This window comes from Corvus hawaiiensis, chromosome 6, assembly GCF_020740725.1.
Source record: "Corvus hawaiiensis isolate bCorHaw1 chromosome 6, bCorHaw1.pri.cur, whole genome shotgun sequence".
Lineage (NCBI taxonomy): Eukaryota > Metazoa > Chordata > Aves > Passeriformes > Corvidae > Corvus > Corvus hawaiiensis.
In genome coordinates, this window is record NC_063218.1 from 40,023,216 (window position 1) to 40,051,180 (window position 27,965).

At 46.9% G+C, this 27,965-nt stretch overlaps 1 protein-coding gene across 7 annotated transcripts; it reads right to left on the reverse strand.

Moving 5' to 3' along the window:
- Positions 1-1,788: 1,788 nt before the first annotated feature.
- Positions 1,789-27,829, reverse strand: ARHGAP1 (Rho GTPase activating protein 1). Of its 7 annotated transcripts, XM_048307165.1 has the most exons (15): positions 27,773-27,788; positions 25,204-25,374; positions 22,596-22,773; positions 21,671-21,763; positions 16,438-16,467; positions 11,139-11,226; positions 10,766-10,897; positions 10,186-10,272; positions 9,453-9,551; positions 8,639-8,746; positions 7,381-7,457; positions 6,913-6,990; positions 6,237-6,365; positions 5,981-6,084; positions 1,789-5,556 (listed from the first exon to the last, which is right to left on the reverse strand). In XM_048307165.1, exons 3-15 carry the CDS (start codon positions 22,732-22,734, stop codon positions 5,377-5,379), a joined length of 1,344 nt encoding a protein of 447 aa, XP_048163122.1. In that variant the 5' UTR covers positions 22,735-22,773; positions 25,204-25,374; positions 27,773-27,788; the 3' UTR covers positions 1,789-5,376. The 7 variants fall into 7 exon arrangements, with proteins under 7 accessions (XP_048163122.1, XP_048163121.1, XP_048163120.1 ...); XM_048307164.1 differs by lacking the exon at positions 25,204-25,374 and having other exon boundaries at positions 22,596-22,779; positions 27,773-27,829; XM_048307163.1 differs by lacking the exon at positions 25,204-25,374 and having other exon boundaries at positions 27,773-27,825.
- Positions 27,830-27,965: the final 136 nt, after the last annotated feature.

Here is a 27,965-nt window from a genome sequence, read left to right on the forward strand (position 1 = left end):
TCACGCTTAAAGAAGCATAGGAATGTTTTGAGTTGACAGGCGAGTTAGCAGAGACTAATAAGATATGGAAAGAATAACCAAACTTAACAGCTGTATTCTAGTATTGATAAAAGTTAACCCTGTATAACACACAATGCCAGGCAGGGTGCCAACACCTTCCCTTTAAATGAAAGACAAGATTATAAAAATCCGTGTACTTAAAACAACTGCTGATTTAAGCTGCAGTGTAAAGGGTATCTGGTTATTATAAAAAAGACACAGTGGATAAAATGGCAGGAATGGGGGGAAAAAAATGAAAAATGACTGTGTATATTAGAAGCTTGTATGAAGGGAATATTCCAGCTTGGGATACAAGGGTAACTAATAAAAGCAATCTTTTCTTGATCACATCTTCAGCAGGTAACACAGTAAACTGAGCATCTCACTGCAATCTTACGGATAACCGATCTAGCTACATTATATGCAGGTATATGTGTGTATCTAAGAGTGTCATTTCATGAACTTAAAAAGACACTGTACAGTGTCAAAACTCACAGAACCCATCCTGTAGGATCTGGGGTTTACTACAGGACTTTCAGGATTCACCATTTACACCATGTCACAAGTAAGACAAGGGACTGGAAAAACCATCAGCAAGTGAGTGAGAAAGTAAACAATCACAGAAATATGGTATCACCAAGGTCATGAACAATTAAATACCATCCCACTGTGAGCCTACTGTATGCATTTATATTTAAAAAAATGTTCTCAGAACAATGGCCCTAAAGCCACGGGGCAGCGACTCATGAGAATGTGTCCAGGTGCAATGGTGTTTACACTGCGTTCAGTACTGCCCATGGCTGCACATAATGCAGGTCCTGCCAATGCCAGCTCCCTGTTGGGGACAGATGCACCTGCTCTCCAGCTCCTCTGAGAAGATGTTGCTAGAGCACAATGCCAGGCAGGTCACTGTGACAAAGCCCAGAGCCAGGACCAACTGCTACACTGAGAGGAGGTTTGAGATCTCGCTATATAGTTGGCATGTTAACCATGCTGACCCCATTACAGGCGCCATGTCAACATGCAGAAGGAGAACCGGCAACACTGGGAAGCCCTTAGCTGGAGAGTTTATGAACAATAAAAACTGACAAGCAGCACACAGTTTAGACATGCAAGTGCTGACATCAGCATTAACACATCATCCTGACGCATCATTGCTGACAGCCCAGGAGTCAGGCTACTGCCCAATGCTGATGGTTTCAGCTCCAGTGCTCTCCATTCTACTCCTAATTCTTGCATCCTAGCCAAAAAGCTTACTGAAGTAACAGGCAAATTACAGTCTTTAGGAAAAGGCAGTGAACTGAATATGGATCAAGGGGAGTGTGGTGGTCCTATCCAGACTATTGTTCATCAAGTTAGCAATCCACATACATTGATGAAATGAGATGGTGCAGGCTTCCATTGCATCACCTGGCCACAGGATAAACTTAGCCAGCTAATCATGAGGTGGCTCCCACTTGGCACCCTGGGCAATCCTAGGCAGACTGCTAACGGTAGTAGAAGACGGTAACGTGGAAGAACAGCCCTCTTCAGGACAGAGCCAAATCTATGCTACATTTTTGTTTTAACTTGGTTTCCAGCCCAAGGCTCCTACAAACTAGTATTTCTTCAGAGTTACTCACATAGGAGGCATTTCTTACTTTCTTTCCTCCCTCTCAGCATGGTTGTGGTTGGCGGCATAGACAGTCTTAACTTCTGTTTCTTGTAGATGTGCCACTGCTGCTGCCACTTGACAGACATACCTGGCTCTGAGATTACATTTTGATTTTTATTGAAATACAAAAAGTGCAAACTGTGAAATACAAGATTGGTGCAGATTAAAAGAAAACAAACAGTGTGAACCGTGAAAACCCAGGCCTGCACCTGGTGAACATCAACAAAGAAGAAGGCAGGGAACGCCAGCAACAAAAGCAAAGCCGAAATTTTTGCACAGGAGCCCCTGTACATGAAAAGGGAAACTGGGACCAAACTGGCCCTCGGCTCTCAAGTTAGCACACATTGCCACAAGGCATCTGGATGGCCCCAGACCCCCTGCACCACCCAAAAGCTCTGGTGTCAGTTCACAGCTTGGGCCAGGGAGTGATCAGAGGCCATTAAGACTGCAGGAGGCTTAGCAGAGGTGTTCTGGTGCTAAAAGCAGGAGGCTGATGCAGAACAAGTACCCCCACAGGAAGAAATGGCTAATAGCTAACCTGAAAGATAAGCCAGGGAAGAGACCCTTGGGCAGCTCTACGGCAAGGAGAAAACTGACACAGACCAGCACCTTAACTGTATACTGTCCCCGACCCATACAAGGCAGAGAAACCCAGCCCAGCCAGCACCCTGCCCCTGTGAGGAGGGAATTTAACCCGCTGGCCTCGGCAGGTGCAGGCTCTGGTGACCACCCACCTGACACAGGCTGCAGGCAGGCCCGGGCCAGTTCCTGGCTCAGGTCACAGGACAGGTATTTCAATACAAGGTGTTCAGGAGAACAGACTGCAAAAGCAACCCTGGTTACTGTGCCTGCTCCAGGGCCCTCAGCAGCTCCAGCACAAGGAGCAGCAGAGAAACGGGGATATTTACAGTTGGGTCCCTTCCAGGATTTGCAAGCACTTTCCCACCATGAGCAGTAGTAGTTCCCTGAACACTCTCCGAATCTGCTCCCTGCAGGCACTGAACCAGAGCAGGCTTTTATCCCTGCCTGCAGGGGATGAATCAGCCTCTATTTTGCTAAAAAAGGAAATGTCATTGCAAGAATTCACTTAAAAAAAAAAACAAATCCCAAAAAACCCCACAAAATAAACCACCCAACTCCAGCCAGAACTCAGACACTTGCAGTAATCTCCACTTTCCCCCTGGACAGGAGCTACTCCAGCACTGCTCCTCTGTAATGGGCAGGGAACAGTCCTTGCTGCTCTGCAACGCCAGAACATGCCACCTTCCCCAGAGAGTGCATAGGGCCAGGCCTCATGCACGCAGGCACTTGGATTCCAGGTTGCCGAGCTTGGGCCTGTTTGTCCCAGAAGTTAGCTGGGCTTGCCTTTCCTCTAGGGAAATGAAGTTGAGGCCAGTGTCAGCTGCAGATACAGTCAGAGCAGGAAGTCTCCTTCTTCCCCTATCAAAACCTCCACAGAGCAGGGTGCCTGCTGGGAAAGAGGGGCTGCACTAGGCTCCCTCAGCCTCCACAGGCTTGCCCCTTAAACACTGGGGCAAGTACACTTCTCTTCACACTAGTCCACCCCAGATTACTCCTCCACAGTACATCAGCCCTGCTAACTCACTCTAGAAGAGTTCACAGATGAATTAGGAGCAGATTATCCCTACCTCCAAAACATTTACTTGGTTACTGCTGTGAATTGTTCAGGATGAAACAATTCATATCCTGGCCAAACAAGGAAGGCTCCTATTCTTGGAAGAGGGAGACTTGAAGTCAGCAGTCTGGTAGCCTCCATAGGGCAAAGTCTCCCAGTATCTAGAATGGATCAGATCCAGTCCTATCTTAGAACATCTCTTGCTCCAGTCTTAGTAATGCCCACTTTCTTGTTCACTGTTCCCACCCACATGTTGGTGTTCCTCCTGCAAGCCAGCTGGCTGCACCTGCACTGCCTTGCAGAGCTGCCTATGTTTGCACCCATCCCCATTCCAGAGTTTAGCAAAAAGAGCAATCTCCTTAATTCCTGCAGCAGATGCCACTTACTTCAATTACACTAGGGGCACCAACCTTTGGTCAGTGTTTAAAGGCAGGCTAAAATATTATGAAAAAACAAATTCTATTTAGCATCCAGTAGCTTTTAAAAAAACAGTTCTGCTTGGTCCAAAAGATTTGTCCCTGAGGCCAGATGCAGCAGGGAGGTCTGGCCCAGGCACACAGGGCACAAGATACAAAGATATATCCCACCAGTGAAGTAAGGCTAGAAGCTCTCTCCTAAAACCCTGACAGGCCCAGGCTAAGAAGGATCTCTTTTAGCTCAGGTAATGGGAATGAGGCAACCTAAACCCAACGCTCTAACAGTATTGCAGCTGCTCTGGGGAGGTGCCAGAACCACCCCACTCTGAGCATGCCCTGGAGAGATCTCTCCAGCTGTGCCCAGGGCATACAGGATGCATCTGACCAGACGGTATGGTGGAAGGTATGAACCCAGGAGGAGACATGGCAAAGGCCCTTGGCATGGAATAGCTGTTCCCTCACAGCTTTGGCACACAAGTGCTCAGCACCTGGGCAGAAATTTGTAATCCAGGCTTGGTGCACTCCACAGTGAGGGTTAGCCCCAGTCCCCAGACCTTCCCTCAAGGCCATGCTCTGTTACACTGTGCTGGGGAAAGTTGTGCTCAAAAAGACAACTAACTAGTCAAGGCAGTCTGTGGCAGTCAGCACAGATACATGTGCCAGAAGAGGAGGCCTTGTGCTGCTGCCAGGACAGACGGTGATCTTTATGGTATTCAGCAGCTCCGTGCCACCAGGGCACTTCCTCCTGCCTTTCAGACACACCAGCTGCCAAAGGGTCACAGCTGGCCCGCATGCACAGCCAGGCCCGGCATGAACCTTCCCAGCCAGGCTGGAAGTGCTGCTGGAAGGACAAACACACCTGAGCTGGTAACTACAGGAGGCAAGTCACCCACTACAGTCCAGCAAACACTGAATAGTGTCTAGGGTGGGTGACCCCAGAGACGCTGGGCTTTGGGCTAAACTCACCTTCATTGTTTTGGAGTCTGACAGGTAACACAGCCCATTGCTGTGAGCCTGTCCTTCACCTGCCTGCCAAAAGCAGGGGGTCTAGAATGGTGTTTGCAAGTGCAGGACATGCTGCTACCTGAAGCACAAGGGCTGCTGCTCCCTTCCCTGCTTTAGGTGCCTCTGGGGAAAGGCAGGATGCATGTTCAGTGCTGAGAAATGGCACTTGCAGTAAGAATGTCTCCATCACAAAACCCAGCAAGCCCACCCTAGCCCAGACAGCCCAGCTGAGGCAAGGAGGGGTGAGCTGGGGCTATTGGGAGCTTGAACAAAAAGATCTGTGCTGAGGAAGGGACCAGGAGGGCAGAAAAACTGCACATAAGGGAAGGAGGAAAGGAAGGCAGATCATCTGATAGGGCAGAAAACTGGTGATGAGCCCTGGAGGAGCTGCACAGGTGGGTTAGGAGTCCACTCTCAGCAGCTGGGAGACCAGCTCCCCTGCCCATCCAGAGCTGCAGGTCTCCTGCTCACTTACTTGCACACTTTCACCATCATCTCCACAGCCCTCACTCTGCTCATCACCCAGAAGATCAATGGTCCCTTTGTACTGGAGACAGCTTGGTCACAGCTCCAAGACAAAGAAGGGGGAAGGTGGGCACAGTGTGCAGGTGTGGGCTGGCCTGGATTCAGGCCTCTGCAGCCTCAAACAGCTCCTTCTGGTGGTCCAGCAGGAATTTGGTAAAGGTATTGATGGGATTGATGGCTTTTAGAGTGATGGCCACATCTTTGGCCCAGAGAAGATTTGGGCCAAACACAACTGCCAGGTTGGTGTTTGTCATCTTGTTTCTGTCGCTGTGAGCAGAGACCTATGTGGGAAGGAAAGAGACCATTGTGAACCCTACAGAACAGCACAGCAGCTGCCCTTTACCCTCCCCAAAGCCAGAACTGACAGACTCCCAGAGAAAATGAGGAGAAAAGCTAACCAGGCCATATCATAACAACAGGACCAAGAGCACTGTCAGATAATATCTCTACAAGTCCAGACCACCACTCATGATCTTCCCTCTTGCTTGAATAGCCTTGCAATGGCTTCCTCGGCAGCAGAAAGTGCTGTAAAGCAGATCTGAGACCACTCTTCTACTCAGATACTTTGTAGTTCTACCTCCACCATGGGGAGCTTTCAGCCTCCTTGGCATAGACCACACAGGCTGTATGCCTACACCTTTTAGGCTGAAGGCCTGCCTGCCCCTCCCAGCATTACGACAAGCAAATGCTTAGGCTAGTGCTCACCTGCACCAGAAAGGCTGTCAGTAAACGGAGCACTTGGTAGTTTTCTTCCGGCAAATCCTGGAGTGTTTTGCGAACAACATCCACACGTTTCACCTCCTCCACACCTAAAAATCAAGGGAGATGGGACAATCCTCAGCACCCATCTTGATGAAAGCCCTGTTGGCAGTCACAAGGTATCCCATGCATGCCCCCACTAAGATGTCTTTGTCCTTAGCCAGTGCAACATTCAGGGAGTAGCACACTTGTTACAACTCACACTGGAAGCTGACAACATGGCTGTAGAGGCCAAAAGTGAGGAGGGGCTCAGGTAGCTCCCTCAAGAAGGTCTTGAGAATCACAGCAGGGAGGTGGACATCTTCATACTCCTGGAAATCTACAGGCACACCTGAGAAAGCAGAGCAGAGACTCAGTGCTCACTGGCCAAAGCAGCACCTCCTCCAGACAAAGGACAAGACACGATGGTCAGAGCCCAAAACTAAGGAAGGAGTATTTTAAAGAACACAGAATCCTGAAGTACCACATCTTCTAGCAGAGTGGAAAAATATGTCCCAAAATCATATACAAAGCAGTGCTGAATCCAGCACTACATCTTTAGAAGTCATCAAATGAAACATGACTAAGTTTCTTCCTGGTCATCTTCAGTCCCTACAGTATAACCAGAGTAAGATGGTATATCCCACCCCAAGAAACAGGGAAACTTTCAGGAAAAAAAACGGCAGTAAGGGGAGCATGAGTGGGAAGGAATAGGTTTTCCACACAGCAGAAGTATCAGATGCTTCTCCCTTGCAACTCAGGTCATACCCCAAGATGAGTCCTCACCTACAGACCTATCAGAGAAAGAGAGGATTCATGACAGACTAGTTCCAACACAGTTGCAGTTGGATAGTAGTAATTAGGGAATGAGAGGGGCTCTGATGTGTTTGGGCACTCACCCATATTGTATTTTTGCTGGACCTCTTTGACAACCTGTGTATTTGCTGATCTCCGGAAAATCCCCTCTGTATTAAGAGCTGTGAGGTGACAGAAGATGGACAAGAAAAAAAATCACCCGTGTGAGAGTCTCTAAAAATGCTGGCCTTAACTATTATAAATTCATGCTGTGAGGCATTCAGACACATGTCAACAAGTCCCTTTCTTAGAGTACAACAATTCTTCCTGCTTCCAGTATCAGACAAAGGATACAAAGAGCATTTGGCTACTCTTATACAAGTGGGAGTATGGACTCCTGGAGGAAGGAGGTCTCCTAAGCCCTGCACAATCTCACTTGAAGGATAACTCCCCTAGTTTGGATTTTACACCCTATTCTAGACCGCTGTTCTTCTTTATCTTACCACAGTCTTGATGGGAGCTTGGACAGAAGAGGTCACTGATAAGGGATTGCAGCTTCCCCAAACACTTACCATGCTCCCGCAAATGAGCAATGGTGTCTCTGACCACCAGAGGAACTGGAGACTGATCAGGGCTCTTCTCCCTGAGACTGCAGCAAGAAACAACAGGTTACACATGACTGGTCCTGCCCTGTATGCAGCCCCCAACTCTTGAAGTTGCCCGCACAACCTGTACTACATATGATCTTGCTATCGCCATCCCTGGTTCAGCCATTATTCATTCCAGCCTTCTATCCTCTTCACCCATCATGTTACATCATTCACTGGAGCAACGAGGAGCTCATTACTAGACCACAGGAACATTTTTCCATCTTCTGTAAAAATCCCAGCCTTTACATGCAGGGCAAAGGGTTTCCCAGAAGGCAAGGATGCTAGTTATGAATGAATCAGGTGAAAGGGGTTACGATTCCTTTTTCCTTTCCCATAGGAACAAGGGCAGAAAGAAGCTGACACATTTTAGCCACCACACTCCCGTGACAGAAGAATTATCAACACAATGGCCATCAGGGAAAACCTTGTGATGCCAAGGTGTTCACTGCCACCCTCACGTTCGATTGTCCAGACCACTTGATAGCTCACCCCTCCCAGGCTACCAACAAGCTCAGGCACACAGCACCACAGCAAACACCATCTGGAAATGTTGCACTGAAGCTGGGGAATGTGTTCCCAGACTGCCTCAGAGGATCTGTCTAGCTACACAGTACTGGCTCCTCCTCATTCCCTGGGGAGGCAAAACCACACTCAAAGTTAAAAATACCTTCAACACTTACGCAGTACCACCACCCCTTGCCAGTGTCTGTGTTTGCCTGTGTCACTATGCAGGAATAGGGAGTGGGATTCACTACAAGGGTGAATAGAAGTGCTTCTAAAATAGAATTTATTATTTGGAAAACAACTAAGAAACAAACCCACAGCACTGCTCAAAGTAGCATAGTCCTAAAGAGACCTCTGTCATCCTCCTACGGACTTCTTTTGCTTACAAGGAAGTTTCTAGTGCCATAAAGCTGTCCCTATGGCCCTTATTTTGTTCCTCCCTTAGTGATCCTAAGTTGCAAAAACAATCTAACCCAGGGATCAAGAGGGTGGAACTGAACTGAGTTAGTCAGGATCTGGCCATGAGCACAGAGTTCCTCAGGAAAATTATTAAAGTTTCATAGGAAACTAAACTGCAAGAAATTCTGCAGCTATTTTTGCTGTTGTTCAGTTATAAATACAGTGACCTCATATCAAACAAGTCAGGGCAAAAGCAACACAGTCCAGAGATACTCACTGCTGTAGGGAGACTCCAAACTGCTGGTTTGGCAGTGGTGGGCGTGGGGGTGTTGGCTTCTGGGGCACTTGCAGAGGTTTCTGCAGGGATCTCAGGTATTCATCATATCTGCAGCAAAACACAGACGAGTAAAAAGCCACTCCACCTCCCAGAAAGTGCATGAACCCAGCACTGCACACCCACTGGTAACAGCACCAGACTCCTGTGGTCAATTACACCTATGTAAAACCAAGACAAGCAGCTCTGGAACACAAGAACAAACATCTGGTTGCCAGAAGAAAAGCAAGGAGAAAAGGAGTATCTATCTGGAATCAAGAGTTGGAGTAGATGAGTAACAGCGTGGGCAGGAGGCCAGGACAGCACTGCCTGTGATGAGATAGATGCATATGTGGTCGTGGGACAGGGAAGCAATCTGGTAGTACTGAGATTATGGCAATTTTGGGAAGCTCCAAAGACAAGCTGAGTGGTGCAAAATGAGCTAAGCAGGTGCCCAGACACAGCAGATGCACACCATCAGCTCCAGGTCAGTGTTAAGGTCAGCATCTTGCATAAAGTCCCCTAAGGGTGAGTGGGAGATACAGGATTGATGCTCCACTGGAGGAGGATTTTTAACTCAAAGACAGAGCTGGGGACTGGGGCTGAGGATACACAGGAAGGACTATAGAGAGAAAGCATAGTCTTTAAGGCAACTTGTCACCACACCCTCCAAAACCACTGCCTGAGTGGAACAAACTCTTCCTTCCCTTGCCACTCTTTCAAAAAAAGTTCCCTCTCAAAGAGCCCTAAGCAAGTGGGAGACAAGCAGTATTCCTACTTCAGCACTTGGTTTGGGATCCCCAACTGTTCCAGCTTCACATACTCCTCCAGCTCACTAAGGTAATTCACATAAAAAATCTTCCGTCCAAATTTAAAGCTGAAAAACAAGAGAAAGGTAGATATGTGAGGAATGGGGAAATCCAGTAACAGAACTGACTTCTTACAGAAAAGGAGAGCAAGGGGCTGCAAGAAACATCAGTGGGGCAAACGGTAGGTATGGTTGAGCAGCAGAGATGTCACCCACATAGCTCTCCCACTCCATCTATTTTACCAGGAGATGCAAAGACTTTTCAAGATGCAGTAGAAGCCCTAGCAGCAGCAGACTCCCTAAAATGCTGGGTTTCTCCTTCCGATGTTCAGCAATAGGCTTGAGAAAGTTTTATTCCCAATTATTTCAGAGCATTATGATTTCAGTATCACAATAAATCAAATATAACTTGGACTGATACTCTCACTTCCTTTTTCACTATTAGCAGAGCCTGCAACTTTTTACTTCTACTTGGCTGGAGAGAAAAGGAGCAGCACAGAGCTACAAACTCTGTAGGTTCCTAAAGAGGTATTTCTGGTGTGTGAGTATTTCTGAGCTCAGAAGTAGGAGGAGATAGAATAAGGTGAGAGACTCCAGGATAGGCTTGGCAGCCTGGGCTCACCTTGTGCCCTTCTGAGAATGCCCCACTGTTCCCCCACAGTGTGAGCATGTGGGTGAGCCTCCTACAGTGCTTCCCTCCTACCTGATCAGAGGCTTGAAGAGTATCAGTAGGGTCTTGATGAACATGGTTGGATGCACAATATACAAGGCTTTGATGTTCTTCTTGTACCTGTCAAGAGAAGCCCAGTAACGACAAACTGAACTTTAAGCAGAGGAACCAATGTTTCTGCAAGATTAACTGGTTGCTTCATCCCTTTTACACTGGGCATCACCACACCCCAGCACCCATGGCCTCTCCTCTCCCATGCTCTGTAGCTGTGTCAGGCCACTCAGCAGCCTTAAGGGCATGCTACCCTGTATTCCAAGATTCATCTAAAAGCAGAGAGCAGCCTCACTAGGAACCTACAATTATACCATGAGGTTGACACACTTGCACCAGGTCCTGGGTTTGCTGCTTGCCTGTTGGCTTAAAGGATGTAACTACAGAAGGAGCTGTTTATCCTGTGATTCAGACTGCATTAAACAACAATCCACCTCCTTAAGCAGGAGAATAAATGACAGTAAATTATGATCACCAAGCTACACAGGGGGCCTGGGGAAGATCTTCTATGTCAGGCTGCAGAACAGCACATAACATCCTTGCTTGCTGCAGCCTTACTCACTTGCGATCAAATTCCCTGTAGGCATCCCGCAACCAGCTCAGGGATGGCTTGTTCTCACTGGTCAGGCCATGGTGCAGATACACCAACGTGTAATCACTCTCCACATACTGGTCTAGTGTGAATTTCAGGTACCTGAGAAGAAAGAACTGACAAAGTCACTTTGTGCTCTGCTACAGAGAGGTTCTTCCTCCCCTTGGGAGTCCTTTTGTGTGCCGTAATAGAGGACTTGCATCTCCAGCAATGGAGGTAAGCACTTGGGAAGACATGTCCAACTGAAGAAGCTACTGCAGATGGATCTGTCCCCAGGAATCCAGCACCTGAGAATTAGGTCAGATTCAAGAAATTAACAGCAGCCTACTAAGACTCTACTTACTCCAGCAGTTTCACATGATCCAGTTGATGACTTGGGGGCATCCGGCAGGCACTGAACAAAATTACTTTTCTTCCGTATTTGTCATCACCTGCAGATAAAATTCCAGAGATTACAGGGAGTTTAAGGACTTCACTGTGGTCTTGGAAGCAAGGGGTAAATAAAGAATGGGAAACCACCATAACAAGGCAGAAGGCTGGTTTGTCACAGCTGCCAGCAAAGCTAAATCTGATTTTCAGCAGTTACCCTGGGCCTAGTGTGGAAGCAGAAACCTGAACACCACAGGCATGGCAAGTCAACAAAAGAGAATGAAGAACAGATTCCCTGCTCCAGCCCTGAAAGGAGAAGAAGGACTGGAAGCCAGGATGCCTCAGGGCACATAGGGATGGAGGCAAGTCCAGAGCAGAGTGCTCAGAGCATTAATCCTGCAAAGCTGTCCCTGGGCAGTGCCCCTGATGCACACGTGTCCAGGGAGGCACAGGGAAAACTGCCCCTCACTGGCACAGTAACTCCTTCCATCCTGCACACAGTCCCAGACTGCTTATAGTCTGGTGCATCTGTTTCTTGCTTCAGCTGAAGCTTAGTCCTGCACACAGAACACAGGCCATTTCATACCCTGGAAACCAAGAAATTCCTAGACAAAGAGCAGTTCCAGTCACACCCCAAAGATGAGAAGCAAGCATCATCCTAAGTCTCTTCTACAGATCGGTCAAGCAGGGCTGCTGGATTCTCCAGGGGGATTGTAGAACGAGCTCTTCACTGCTTCCTAGATTTTCCATCCACAGAGAGATTTTTCCAGCCAGAGATGGAAGGAGCTGCGAAGTGCAGCACAACAAAGCATTCTTTGTAAAAGCCATGCAGAAAACAGTCCCCATTGCACTGGAACCAAATAACCCATAAAGCACCGTCATGTCATGGAGGACACTCCCAGCCACCACTTGAGGCTTCAGAGACAACAAGCCAAGTTTTCCCCAAAGCCAGTCTTCAACTGTCAGTGGACGTCTGCCAGCAGAGATCTCAGCCCCATGAACAAAGCCCAAGCAGACGCGCATGGCCAAGCTTAGCAGACATGCTGGGAAATAGAGAGATTGGGATGAGAACCAGGTCACAAATCTGGACATACAGAGTTTGAGGGGAAAGTCTGATTCTCTCCCAGACACAACACCCAATCCATTTCCACAAAGATGACTTCATTTTAGCAGCAGTGGAGATGAAATGGTTCCTTTAGCATGAAGGGTTAAAGTCTTCCCACCTTTTTAGCTACTCACCCTGCTCTGAAACCTGTGTTTTCTTGTCAAGCAGAGAGTGCAACAGTGAATGGGGCTATTGATGTTATACTCAACAATACCCTCCTTCCTCCCATATGGTAAACCATCTCGTACAGACCACGGCACAGAAAAGCAGCAAGGATCACTACTTACGCAGGAGAGACCTGCAATACATCACTCCTCTTGAAATAAGTCCTTTTCCCCACATAGATTTACAATATTCAGATCATGTAGCCATTTTCTCACCTTTGCACGGGCTCTGGCCCTCAACTACCACTTGGCTACACTTGCCATGCAGCAACTGAGGGCTCGGAATAGCAAACCTGACATTTCTGGGAACACTGCCTATTAGTACAGATGACCATTTGGTGCTGCAAATGGCAGCCAGAGAACTCATATACACCAGCCATGACATTAAGATGCCACCAGTCCTCTTTTGCCCCCATCTTGCCAGAACAGATTCTCTTGCTACTTGTTCGCTTTTATTTTCACCTTGCAAGTCCCATTTTCAAGTCACTAACCAGACAACACAGAATTTACTGATGCACACAAGCCAGAAATTCTACAAAAGCTAAGGACACTGCGGCAGCACTAGGTACAGACCAGGAAAGGGGCGTAGGCCATCACAGGGACATACACATGCGGAGATACAGGGCAATTAGGGAGGACGCATGACCCGGAATGCAGGACTAGGAGAGAGTGATGCAAGGCTCATCTGGAACAACCGGATACAGTCACAGCCAGGCCACAAGACCAACATCACATTGCATATCCCATGGTAGCCCACTCTCTGCCTAGCCCAGAGTTTCTTAGTAGCTTGCTATGAGCTTTAGGGACAGGTCTAATGTAATTGAGTTGTCTAAAAGACTAAGTGCAGGTTACAAAGTCCTGGGCAAGGAATATGGCATATTGTGACTCTTCCCATTGGTCTTGAGCAACTCGTATGTCTCTATCTGAAGGACAAAGGGTCCTGCCTGCACAGAGCACCAAGAAGACATAGCATTTGAGAATCTGTTGAGTTTTATAGTCATGAAAGAGAATGGTCAGAAAGATGACAGATCTTTGCAGATCATACTTAGCTCTATGCTAAATTCAGAACAGGTGATATCTTCAGTTAACTGAGAGGCTGCATTTCACACCAGAGTGAATGGTCTGAGGGCCAGATGCAGACTGCAAGCTTGATCAAGGCAGGCCTTTGTGGTGTGCAGTACAGCACCATGTTTGTGCCATGTTGTGGGTGGCCATACACTCAGCTCAGGCTCCTGGGCACTGATTCTCAGACCTGACAAGTCACAATTTGGGAACCACACAGCTTAAATAGCTTTCTCTGAAATGACATAAAAGCCCAAAGCAGGGCCTATGCAAAGTCTAGAATCTTGTTCCTTATATAGCCTTGGTGAAAATGTCTGGGATCACTGGCAAAGAATAAACAGACAATCCATGATTCTGCCAAAGGGGAGATGGCATGTATCCCCTGGACAATTTCCAGGGCCAAGTACATCAAATATAATCTACAGTGCCCTGGATGACTGCAAAAGGAGTGGCCTGCTTTGCCTTCCAAATCAGAATGAATTTATGCATGAGACCTACAAAGGAATCAGCATGCCTTTTTCTGAGTTCCGGGTTTTGCTCCAGTTTCATCACACTGAGCTCAGCCTGTCAACACAGAAACTTTCAAACTCATCAACTCCCAATCTTGTTTCTACCTGACACATCTGATCAGTCTCCTTGCTCCAGACATGACAAAATCAAAAATTCAACGTCAAAGCTGAACAATCAGTTGCTCCAATTTATAAACAAGAACCTAAAGTCCATTCCACATATTCTTGTTGGAGGAAACTGCCTCTGCCTCCTACAGAACAGATTCTTATCAGGTTTGATCCTCCCCAGATGCTCCATCCCTTGTACTATTTGCTTTCCTGTTTGCAATATTAATCTTATGTACCTAGGTCTTCACCCCTTGTTTGCAATTGCAAACAGCTGAAGTTTCCACTGAACACAACTATAGACCATGAAGTAATCACTTGGCTTCTCAGGCTGCCTCCTACCTCTCCCAGATGAGGAATGCTCAATAGCTAACAACAAACCAATAACCAATTATATACCATCAGTACTCACAGAGCACCCCAACTTTGTAAGTTCATACGTTAAAAATATTTTCAATGTACACTGGAATCAAACTACCTCCCTGAAGGATGTAATTCAGATTATTTTGCTTTTAATAACAAAGAGCAAGACAGTAACCAATATCTAAAGCCTCTCCAGCCAAGACAGCTGCTCATCTAAAGAGATATTAACTTGTAGCACTGATGGACATAACCTTCTGAACATTGTTGTGGTACTTTTAAGGCCCAAACTGTGTTTTTCCTCTCACCCGAATTTCCAGGGTACTTCTGAGACACAGGGCAAGGAAAATCACTGCTGTGTTTCCAAGCCATGAGCGCAAGGCCAAACTTCTAAAAGGGCTGAAATTTAAACACTGAGGCTAATGTTTCAGATTGAAACCTGCAGCAATACGACCGTATCGCAGCAGAAATTCAAATCAAGATGGCAATAATGTCCTGAGACAGGACTATTGAATGAATCTGCACAGCCAACATGGAAAATACATGCCTGGCTTGCAAATCCTGTTATTTACTACTTCTAGGTAAATAGAAATACATCCGTTATATATCCTGAAATATATCCTTTAGCATTTATGTCATGATTTGAGGCAGCCTAACTGCAGTCTAGAGACTCTGCTCATTACTGCCTTCATCAGGTAGCCTCAGTTAAGTGCCCACCCTGTTGAAAGATTCAAATGGGGATATCCAAGTATTTTGATACGGAGAGAATGCAGATGGATAAAACTTGCCACCAAAAGCTAGTGTTACTGGTAAAACAGCAGAGTTAACAGAGTTCAGGGTCAAGGAGAGGGCACCACTACAGAATACTGGAACACTACTACGCAAGTTTCACAAAGCTTAGCATGTTTAATCAGAGCCACTGTCAGTAAAAAACCTGTCAAATGTAATTTCAGGTTCCTGCTAAGCTTATGGCACAGCTGGGAAACGTTTAAGTATAGTAGATTTTAGTTGCCTTTTGAATTCCAGAGTGGATTTAGCCCTGCAGGAAAAGAAGGTAAGGAGCTCAAAGCAGAAGTATTTTAATACATGGTACCTTCCACCTCGATATTCCCAATATCCAAACACTGCCAGAATCAGAAAGCCTTATGAAGTGAATATAGTTGTGTAACTGATACAAAATACACTAGAGGGTCAGATTAAGGAGTGCAGAATGGGAGGATGTCTGAGAGCATAGAAAAAGGGGGAAAAGATTCCACATAATGAGGAAATGAGAATCAGCATTTCCATAAATTGTGTGAAGATCTTAGCAAAAGAATTTCACACCAATAGAAGTTTTCATGTACATCGAGAAGCATGAAAGCACCAGCAGCCAAATTATTGAGACTTAGGACTGAAGTCCGGAGAGTATTAACAAATGCTCAGCAAGCACAGGGCAGTCAAGCACGACCTCGGGCAAACAAGTTACCAGAACACAACATCTCTGCAGCCAAATGGAGAAGAAATAGATAAAAGTTGCTTTCAGATGGAGAATCCAGTTTAAGTGCCAGCTGCTTAGCACATGAGTGCAGCACCAGATCATGTGAAAGAATAGGAAGCAATCCTAGAACAAACTTCCAAAGCACACATAGTAACAGGATAAACTGGAGTTCAAACTGAACTGGTCCAAGCAGGCCACCACCATGACAGGACAGGACCAGGATTTACACTGAGACCCATGAGCCCCGAAGTGCCCAAAGTAAAGCCCACACGCCAAATTTGGCTCAGATGATTCTGCTGTGCCTGAGGCAAAGGTGCAGCCCCCAGACGACAATTTTGTGCAGCCTTTGGACTCCTGAAAAATTGCCAGTGCAGCCTAAGGCTGAGCAAAGTTTGGGCTCCCCTGAGACAGTCCCGCTACAGGCCATGTCATGCTAAAGGAATACCATGATCTACAGAACCAAACGTTAGTGCCACAAAAAATCTACCTACCTGGTTGGGCCCCATCAAGTGCACCCTGGTCTGGAGGAACAGAAAAAAAGTTATAGCAAGCCAAGCTTTGCATCCTTTCCCAGAAAGTAATCATGAGGGTAAAGTTGGAGAGCCTAGCCAGACTGCCACTGGGATGCATCTAGCCGCTGTCTTGCAGCATTCAACGTCATTCCATTTCATCTTTCCCCCATGCTCCTCTCCAAACAGCCTTATCTAACAATTAGAGGCAAAACCAGCAACCTTGATTCCCAAATCTCTTTTCTGAATTTGCAGCTAATTCTGTATAAACAAATTTCTGGCCCTTACTGTTACACTTCCTCTGCCACCAAAATGGCAACTGCTGTATTGCCACTTTTAAAAAAGGTTAATTGCAATTAATTCTGAAGTCCTCTGAATAACTTCAGAAGTGTACAGAGAATGGCATCATACCATATGAATAACACATCCAACACCCATAGCCTTTTTTTCAAGATTAGTAGATTCTGAATAAAAAATAAACTGCCAATTAGAATTAAAAAAAAAACAAAAAAAAACCCCAATGTTCCTCTTGTTTATGAAGGCATTTATTATCATACCCAGCCCCTTTCCATCACTCTCACAGCTATATACTCAACAGACCCACATGGGCCTATCACGACAGGAGCCCTTGCAGAGCAGGGCTCTAGGAAGAAATTCTCCATTCTCTTGGTCTCCCTTAGAAACTTAAAATTCCTTAGATACTCTCCCTTCCCTTGACCTTGCATATCAAAATATGGTGCACAAGCTGGGCTTGCTTTGGATGGACTCAGTTTTACAGAGGCAATTCATCATTTTTTATCATACAAAATATTCTTAAACAGACAAACAAAAAAGTTAAAAGCCAGAAACTACATCCAAAAGCAGCAGAAATGCAGGCAGCCTGTATTAATGGAGCCAGTAATAACGTCCCATGCCTGAAGGGAAAAGGACCCTTGTTACCCTTTGCTAATGGGCCTTTGCTGAGTCCATTAGCCACCAAAAACACACTGCAGCACACCTTCAACACAAGTTCTGTCTGCCACTTCTACCTTTGCCTACCTAGAGAAACAACAGCTACTGGTGTTCCAACATTGACATGGGGAAGTAAAATCAATCACCAACACCAAATCATCAGCACCAGTTACAGCTTTGGCACCTGCAGCCACAATGTTTGTTGGGTAGGTTTGGTACCAGATTCACCAATGAAAACAGATTTACTGCTGAAACTACAACTTCAATCCATTAACACAAAAGAAGGTACACTCACAGCTCTCCACCTTGTTTTCCCACTTCAATAACAGGTCTTACACATATTGGCATCACAGCTGTTCTGCAAGGGCAGCCCCACAGTCTGATAATTAATGGCGTGAGGCAGCAGATTTCCCACAAAACTAGCAGAAACATGCTCTGAGCTTCAACAAAGTTTTGAAATCACTGGGCAGGGATTATGTAGCTGGAGTATAAAGTGACAGTCACTTTCCTGACCACTGATACACTATCTTCTACCCTCCATGGCAGTGAGAAATTCATATGCCAATATATGTTAAGCCCCCATTTTCTTATCCCAAAAGAAAGCAAGGCAGTTATCGTGTAAAATGGGAATGCTGACAAACCTCATAGCCATAGTTTTGCATATTGACCACAAAGAAGAGATCAGTATTTCAGACTGGGCAACAGAATGAGGAGGGAACACCTTGCCACAGCTGACAAGAGCCCTGCTCTTCCCACACAGCCACAGTATGAACTGCCATCTCCAGAGACCTCCTTCAGATTGTTATTACCTACCTGCCTTAGTTTTGCAATTCAACCTGTGCTAAAATTCAAGGCCAAGACTATGTCACATCTAGTCTGCCTCAACCCCCAAGAAGATGGAAGCACCACCTTTGCTATGTAAGAACTGGCAGGAGAACACAGAAACCCTGACCATAACAGAAACTTGGGATAGTTCCTTAACAGCCCTCAACCAGGAGCTTGTGTTTCCTCCGAATGCTGAGTGATGTGAGCAAGGAAAAAAACACACTTAGCAGAAGTGGATTGTGTAGTGAAATCGAACTTCCTCTCTTCCAGCTTCTGGCCACATGTAAAGAAGAATTTCACTGCTACAGTACTCACAAAAAGAGGCACTCAGAGTCAAGAAGAATAAAACCACACAGAGACCTCTTGAGAGCCTGCATAAAACACTCCACAAACACACACCTTAAGGCAGCTCTGAAAGCACCAGCAGAGCACCATCATCTTCCTTCAGAAAAGCTTCGAGTCCCAGAACCAAAAGAAAGTTTCCTTAAACTAAAATATTGTGATTCCTAGCAATACTCCAGTTCTGAGTACTCCCTCAGGACTGTGGCCTGGATGCCTTTTGCTGTCATCTTTGTGTAACACACCACCACATGGGACAGCAGTGACATGCCTGCTCCTTTCCCACGGACAGCCTCTTCCAGCAAGATCCCAGTCCCCAGAAGAGACAGGAACACAGGGCACAAAGGAGAGTCTCCATGAAACAGCTGCACCATTTTTAAGTGAAAAACAAACCCCAAAAACTTCTTTTCCTAAGAAATTCTGCAAAATATTTTTTAGTACTTTCCCCTCTTTAGGTCACATAGCCAGATTTTTCAAATCCAGCATGCCTCAAACTGAATCAGAAATTAAGGTCAGCTAGAAAATGAGTGTGCTAACTTTTTGTCATCAAAACCAGGCTTTTATTAAGTTATTAACACCATGCACACAGCCAGCAAGAAGCAATTACTTTTCTGACCACACAGGATAACACTGGGACCATGGAGTTCAGCCCGAGGATGGGAACCAGCCTTCTACTTTTGTCTCAAAATAGCATCATCATCCCAGAATATATTTTAGCGCAGGCAGGAACAGAGTTAGCCATAAGCTTTCTGCTCTGAAGTGCAGAACAGGGAAGAACATGGGACAGAAAGCTAATAAATCAATAGAATGGATGAAACTATGCTTGATCTGCTGCCACTTGCTAATACTTACACGAGAACTAGGGTAGAGTATATTGTGTTTCAGGCTCAGCATAGCCAGTGTTCATTGCACCTGGAGGTGCTGACAAACACAGTTTGTCAGCAGAGCCAGGTCTAACAGTTTCATATTAATCCTCCAGTAAGATTTTTATTCTCCAGGCTACTTCTAATAGGATTTTTCCAGACTTTCCCAGATTGTTTGCCTCCAACAACAGTCCAGAGAACAGTACCCTGTCTGATATTCTCAACAGTTAAAATTACCAATTATTGACCCCAAAAAAATTAACAGCTTCCTCCCAGAGCCCAGATTACACCTCTTTGATCAACTTCATAAATTCTCCTTTCAGGAGATGAGAAACCAGCAAGTTACAGACCTACATGGCAGCAAATCCTCTTATCTGGAGCTGTGCTCCAGGCTCTCCCAGTGCCAAGAAAGGCACCGCACCACACGCCGTGTGGGGGACCATCACATGCTTTCAGACGCATCAGCTACCGGTGAAAATTGGCCAGCAAGAGCCAAGAACAGAAGCTTCTCTGAGCTGTTCCTGCACTATACAGACACTGCAGGGACACAGAGCTCACTTGGAATACAAATTTAAACCACAACGGGGAAGAGTTCAGAATGCAGGCACGGCTCCCAGTCAGCCACCATCTCTCCCCGGAATCTTTTCAGGAAGCTGGCTAATTCTTCATTTGCTACCCTAGACCATGTCAAATGGCTACGTTCCAACAGCTGCTGACACACCTCCACTGGAGTGAGACTCCATTCAGAGGGTTTGTCAAAGAAAAAAAACCCACGTTACCTTGGAAAAGAAATCCTGCAGAAACAGTGGTGTTTATGCCAGCAGGCAGCAGACAAAGTATATCCTTAGCTTGGGGCTGACATTCCACTCTTATCAATGTCTCTGATCTAAATTTTGCTAAGCACTTTGTCTGAAGCTTAGTCTAAAGCCAACAACTGTATCATTTAACTCACCCTGTGCCAGAGTCCTCAAACACCAATTACCTCTGCCATTTGCATTCCAAATATTCTGGTCATTACCACTGAAATGGTGGAGTCCACACATCTGTCCCTTTCCAGTTTCAGCAGCAGGGAGACCAGAGTACAGACCTCTATAAACCCCAGCCCTGAAACTGCAGCCCGAGGGAAAAGAAGCTTAGTAACACATTTGCAAATGAAAACACTTCTGGCAAGTCTGGTCTGTCAAACTGAGCAGAAGACAAAACAACAAGGTTTTGAGTCTGCCATTATTATTTTGTTCCACAAAAGATGGAACATGAGAGATCAGGAAAAAGAAAGCTCATTTGAGAAAATTGCCCAGATAAGAATGATATCAAGACACCTCTTATCAAAGTAAGTACCTGAGACTCTTTCCTTTGTGGCCAAACTCTGCTGCAGAACAACCCTGAATCAGGAGAACTCCAGCTTATGCCTCTGCTTCCTAGAAAATTCACACGTGGGGCAGAGATGGCAATAGGAAGGCTAGGAGGTGGCACTAGGAGGGGTAGGAGGTGGCTATAGATAGCCAAGCAGGAAGTGTGAATCAAGTCACAACAGGTTGAAGAGTTGCTTTTTTTTTTTAAAAAAAAAGCAAGGAACACAAGACAAACTGGCCTGACCCTTCACTCAGGCTCACCACAGGAACCTAAAGAATACCCCCAAAACTCTTTCTTATGGACGTCCCAGCAGTATATCACCAAGGGTTAGTGTAAGACAAGAAAACACAAAGAAAATGCAAATGCTTGTGACCCTGAATGAACAGGTGTTTCCTTGAAGTGGAACACACGCCTATTCCCCCTATTTCAGATTTCTGTACATGTTATTTCTAGACAGGATGGCAAGCTCTGGCCATTCAAATGCGAGAGAAGCCACCTACTGAGGATTACTCAGTCAGCTGAGGACCTTACAGCTGTATTGCTTACGTAGGCAATTTCTCTGGCATTTTCATGCAAAAACCACTTTTGTGCTCAGGATGTAGTAAAGGGCCATATCTAAAACAATTCAGCAAAAGCAACTGAGTCCTGCTAATAAAATAATCAAGACAGCAAGAGCCAAAAAGGAACTCAAGTTTAGCTGAAGTCAATGGAAAATTACACATATCACAAACATTCAAGAATTTTGGTGCTCCTTCTCTTCACAGTGGCACCTGTCATTGCCACTTGGGCCTGGCAAACAGCAGATGTCCCCAGAGCCCTATTAGAAAAGCCCTTCCTCAGCCCAGCTGCAAAGACATCAAAGGAGAAAACAGAAAGGCTCCTACCTGCTACTTCCACAATGTGGTGCCTGGCGATATCATAGTAGGGATCGTCCCACTGCAGGTGAGTGACAGGCTCAGGGGAGCCTTTGGAGTCGTCTGCACAAAGTACAAGAAACAAGCAATCAGAAGAAGAGATCTAGAGCACACTGGCAAGTACAAAGAGATAGAGGTATAAGAAAAAATGGCACTTCTACATGAGAGGGACGAATGTATGCAACTGTACACCTTGAAAACGCACTTTTGAAATTCTGAGGGGACAAGAGCAGCAACGACTTCAAAAGAGTCCCGTCAGTCCTACGAGGTCCATATGCATCCCTCAGAATGCACACTCTCTCAAACAACTGCTCAGATACATCACAATTATTCACAAAGACAAAACCTAAGGACACCATCATGGCTTTTCAGAAAAGGAGGCTCTTAACATAGTCCCTTGATGGATGGCCATCCTTTATGTCCCTGAGCTAATTTTCCTGACCTCTTTGGCCAGCAGTTCATAGCACAGGATTTCAGAGCAACAACTCAGATCTCCAGCCCCACCTCCCAGACGGATGTTTGAGACCAGTCCAGTGCTGAAGGCCTAACTCTCCTGCAAGAGGCCATAGTGGAGTTGGATTTACAGCAAGGATTTACTTAATTACTCAAGGATTTACTTAATTACTCAAGGATTTACAGCACATCTGTACTGTCAGCACCAAAACGTAGCCAGGCACAGGACTGACAAGAGCATGTTTACACCAGCTGGCTCTGCACTTTTTAGTGCTGTTCAATACTGAGCCTGATTCACTTGGGCGTGGTGCAAGTTTAATGTGTCTATAAAGCTTTTAAATGGAACTGAGGCTCTCTATATATGTAGATATGACCACAAAGCTGCAGGACAAACAACTGCTCTTCAGCCAAAACCCAGATCCCAAACAAGCAGGATACTTACCTGGTTTGGGAAAAGCAGGGGCTTCATCTGCTGGCCAATTCTTATCATCTATGGAGGCCAGTTTGAGCTGGCTGAGGGACTGGTTGGTATCATCCAAGTTCAGATCATCCTGAAGCTCCGAGAGTGGGTCTGTAGCCATGGTTCCCAAGTACCACACTTTATTTTGCAGTGTCTAGAACTAGGACTGCACAGATTGTTAGGTGAGACACAGAGATCACAAATTTACCTCCCCACAGAGGCGCTTCCTCTTCTCACTGATTTTTCCCCAATACTCCCTTATCTTTACTTATCCAGAGATTATGCTTCCTCTCCCCCTTAATGCAAGCAGGAACTCCTCCTCCTTCTCCAAGCCCAGGGACGACATGTCAGATTCTTTCATGTCAATAGCTACCAGAGGCCATCAAGAGCTGTATCAACCCTCTCAACAAGTCTCTGCTCACCACAGCTCTGGACAGAAGAGTTTCTCTCTCCTGAAACAGAAGCAGCACCAGGACGCTGCGGAAGGCGACAGGCTGCACCAGCCCCTGCCTGATACACTCCCTGTACGGCTCTGAGCTCCCCCTCCCTCTGAACGGCTGGCACAAAGCCCGGCTGTTTCCACAGTTGGCCCAGTCCTGGAAGCTTTCCCAAGAATCACCCCCCCCCCCCTTCTCCCCATAATGGAGAGCCAGAGCTCTCAACAACACTGAAGTGGGTGCTTCAGTGTGCTGGGATCTGAACAGAGAAGTGAACAGCTCCCTAAACCAGGAATTTTTTAGGCTGAGCTAGTAAGACAGGAAGAAAAACACACATACAACCCTCATCTCTTTTCAGCATCACCCAGTAAATCCTTCCTTCTACATAACAGCTAGCAGCAAGGAATCATCTCTTTCATTGAAAGCCATACTGCCTGAATATTTTTCACCAAGCACGCCATAATACTGAGGAGACCAAAGAATTAAGAGAGTCCAAGAAACAGACAGCTCAGTGCATTTGCTGTTGTTTGCAAATATTTCTCACTCTCATCTGAAGCAGAAGATACATTAAACCTGGGACTGAGCTAGCACAGCATACAGGACCTCCTAAGAGTACCAACTCTTAGGGACAATGCTTGGGAAACAGCTGTTATCCTCTGAATTCGGTGTCCTAGAAGTAAACAAGGAAACATTAAAAATGACAGCTTTGTAGATCTGGATTGCTCACACAGACCACATGGACAATAATTCAGTGGTCAGCAGGCAGCAAGCCAAGAGGAACTGTAGAAAAACAAAGTGACACCTTGCATCAGCTAGAGTCTCTGTAACACTGTTTCACAGAGATGCTTGTGCTTATTTTGCATTATGAGGAAAGCAAAGGGTTCAAAGATGATCTGAGGAGGCACATCATCTTAGTGTGAAAAGTATATTCACAGTAAAGCTATTTTCTTTAGCAGAATGGAGATGGGGCAACGATGTTTTGCATCGTCCATCCCTAGAGCTTGAATGTGTATATTCATCCAGAGAAAACAATGAAACAGTTACTGGGACTGAGCACAGAGGACAAAACCTGTGAGAGACTGAGCTCTGGAAGGTGTCACATCCACGTTCAGGTCTATACTTGTCACCAAGCTTGGGGATGCATTTTGAGAGCACAGGAAATTGGATATTCAGTGTTTTTCCTCTCCATCCGGATCATTCCAAGCTTACCACTTACTTCCTGTCCTCCCTTATCTGCTACTCACCAGTTTACCAGTTTTCACCTCTCTGGGGCCCCCAAAGGACTGGAAGCTATTACTAATCAAATGCAATGTTTCCCAAAATATGAAAGAGCATGACATATACAGGCAGCAAGGCACATCAGACACACAGGGTCCCACCACTGCAGCCATGCAAAGACCCAAGCAAAATTATTCCCTGCCCTCTGGCAAGGGCTGCAAGAGCTGCCTGACCTCCTCTGATCTTGACAGGCCAAGGAGCAAGAAATCAGGTTCCCTAGCACCATGAGCTCATGCTGGAACCATGAAGCAGTGGAGCCAAAGGACAAGGACTCCCCACCCCTAGCAGCTGATCTGATTTCTATGGTAACGGCAGGCACTGACTCCTATGACTCAGCGAGCTTAAAGCATTTCCCACAGGAGCTCAGCAGCCCCAAAAGCCAGTACTCCATGCTGAGGAAGCATCGATGGCTCCCTAGGGCAGCCTCTCAGCATTCACAGCTCTCAGGGACTTTCCGGCCCTGGTGGGGACAGAGGACCCACGTTCGACTGCTGCCATCCACTGAGATGCCTCTCATGGGAGATTCTTAGGCATGCCCGGTAGCAACAATTTCCCCAAAGCCAGCTCATGAAACGTCTGGGGACCAAATCCAAATCCCCCTACAGAGCAGTGATGGTACTGCCATAGGGCCAGCAAGTCACCTTGTTCCTACACAGATCACCACTTGGCTTCACAGTCAACTCGCAGCACTCGTCCGGAGACAGAAGAGCTGGTTATTAAACAGCACTGGGGGATTTCCCCTGAGGCATAAAATTAATCTTAGTGTGGCACCATGTGGAAGAAGGAAGTTATTAGTAGGAGCCACAATGGAAAAAGAGCCCAGTGGATAGTGCCCTTGCCTTACCCCTTGGAAACAGACAAGGCTCTCCAGATACCTTCATGTGGTTTTCACAGCCTGCTCCATTGCTTGGCTCTAGGTTAGTGCTCCATGGTGTTAATGGAAAGAGGATCCAGACCAGAAGACCTCTTAGATTTCAGGTCCTTCTTGTGAACCAGACTGTAGCACCCAGAGAGTCCCAGAAGGTTTTGCAGAATTTTCTCCAGCCCTTTCCCAACATGCAAAAGGCAAAAGCACGGGGTCTCACATCAGATAACCATACAGAAGTTTAGGACATATAATCCTCTAAATGCTTGGGAACTAGCAGGCTCTGAGAAGGAGAGAACTGGAGTTAGGATGTAAAAAACTGAAGAAACTGTAAGAAATTGAGGCTCTTCGTATAAGGATACACATTTCACTTCCCAACAATGCAGCTGCATGAGATGTTTCTCTGTGTACTCAAAAACGATCCATAAGGATCTGTCATTAAGCAGAAAGTCCATATGTATCATGGTGACATGGTTGTTAAAATGGGTGAAGTGTTTGTTAAAAACATTTCATGCTTTTTAACACTAAAAGAGCATTTCAACAGATTTAACTCAGTTTAAAAACTGCACCTGTTTTACATAAATGCCATGACAAGATGCAAGCGGTAAACTCCATATAGCAAGTAATAAGATAAGAAAAAATACATACCTGGATTTAAAAAACAAAAACTCTAGCCAAACATTTAAAAACTAAAGAATCACACATGGCAGCAGAACCACTTACTTACTGCCAGGCTCTAAAGAGTCAACAGCTTCCTTTTTTCCCCAAGTATTTAAATATGTTTTCTGCAACTACACTGCACCTGAACACTTGCTGTTTAATAAAAATTAACTTTCCTAGATAAGAGAGACGTGATGGAGAACAGCACATTCTGCTAAAGGAGAGAACTCAGCCCATTAAAATACAATTTTCACACAAATTCTGAGCTGAAGATTCCTTATATAAGATCCAGAATTTAGCCAGAGAAGACCATTCACTTAAATCTAGGAAATCTTGGTAGCTGCTGTTCATGCAAACTATTTTTTCCTGCAATTTCAGTTTCGCTATTTTTCTACCACTTCTTTCTAAGATACATCTGGTTGGTAATTTCCTTTTCCTGTTTTTCTTCCAGATGTACTATTAGTTCAGAAGCGAATTACACTTCAAAATATGTCCATGCATATATCACCACACCCTGGAGCTGAACATACAATAAAGAATTACAAAAGCAAAGTGGCCTCTTTTTCCATGCCAGTTGAACAAGCAATGGTCAGATGCAACGCAGTCCCAGTTCCGGGATTATTTTTCCGACTCTGTTGCCATCCACACCTCCTCCCAGCTTCGGCTTATTTCCACATTTGTAATTGCCCATTTGTCTCTTTTTCTGTACACATCAATCAAGTCCTTGCACTTTGCTACAGTGTTAAAAACAAGCACATGGCAAGAAAAGGGAGCAGTTACTCAGCAGCAGACCTTCAGAGTACTCACGTGCATGAATGAACTCCAGAAGCAAGACTCACCCACAAAGCCCACCCCCCGTATTCCCTCACATCAAGACTGATGATACCACCGAGAGCATCACTACTCTGGTACTACCCTGAAAGAACGTAGAGGACAAGGGCCAGATCTTGTCATGGCTCACCATGAGCAGTTAACGCAGGACAGAAACACTATTGCTCAGGGAAGTTCTTTGGTCCGTCATTATTCCAATAGCTTTTTAATTGTGCAGCCTTCCTTCCCCAGTCACCTCAATCCGTTTGCTGAAGGCCACCTCCGCGCCCGCTGGAAATCCACCCTAGCGAGCAGTCAACCTCCCCTTACAGGTTCTCTGCAGCGTCTGAGGGCAAAAGCGCTCAACTCTCCAAGTGTTCTCTCCGGAGCTGCTGCGCAGTACAGAGGCTGCTCTCAGTGCCGTGCAGGACCCACCCAGGATTCCCATGTGAGGGAGGCAGTGGGGCACACACAGCCCTGCGCGGGCTGCACCTCTCCTGTTCACCCCCTCCATCACACATCTGTTCTCTCCCGTTCCCTTCGACTCATCTCCTGCGAGACCCTTGAGCCAACCTCAAGATTGCTTACGAGGCTCAGATTTGCTATTTACAGTGTTAAAACAAAGGTCCCCTAGTACCCGCCCACTGCCTGAAGGCAGGACAAGAACCAGCCCCTGCTGCTGGGCACCTGGGTTAATGGCAGCCAGCCCCGCCGCAGCCGCCGAGGTCGGGAGCAGCCAGCAGCACGGCCCGGCGGCCCCGCTCCGGCGGCGCCTGCACCGCCAGCACCAATCAGCGGGACCAGGATCCCGTGGGCTGCCGGCCCTGGCTCTCCCCGCCCAGGTCCCCACGGTGCTTCACCAGCCGCGCACCGCGGGCGAGCCGAGCCGCACCCCCACACAGGGCGAGCCCGGCAACACCCCGGCGGAGCGCTCGGGGCTCCGGGCCCAGCCCCGGCCCGCTCAGCCCCAGCCCCAGCCCCAGCCCCGCCGCCGGGCCGCTCCCCCGGCTCGGCAGCACCAGGACAGGCCGCCGGGCCCCGCTGCTGCACGCAGGGCCTGGCCGCGCTCCCCGGGCACCCCAGGCCGCCTCGCCGGTGCCGGTACGTACCTGCCGCCGCCGCCCGCCGAACACCGCCGCCCGCCGGAAGCGCGGCCTCGCCGCCGGGGGATCCCGCCCCGCCCCGCCCGCTGCCGGCCGCCGTCCGGGCGCGTCCGCTGCTCCCTCGCAGCGTTCCGGCCGTACGGAGCGCCCGGGGCCGAGGGGCGGCTGCGGAGGCGCGGGGGTCCCGGGCCGCCCCCGC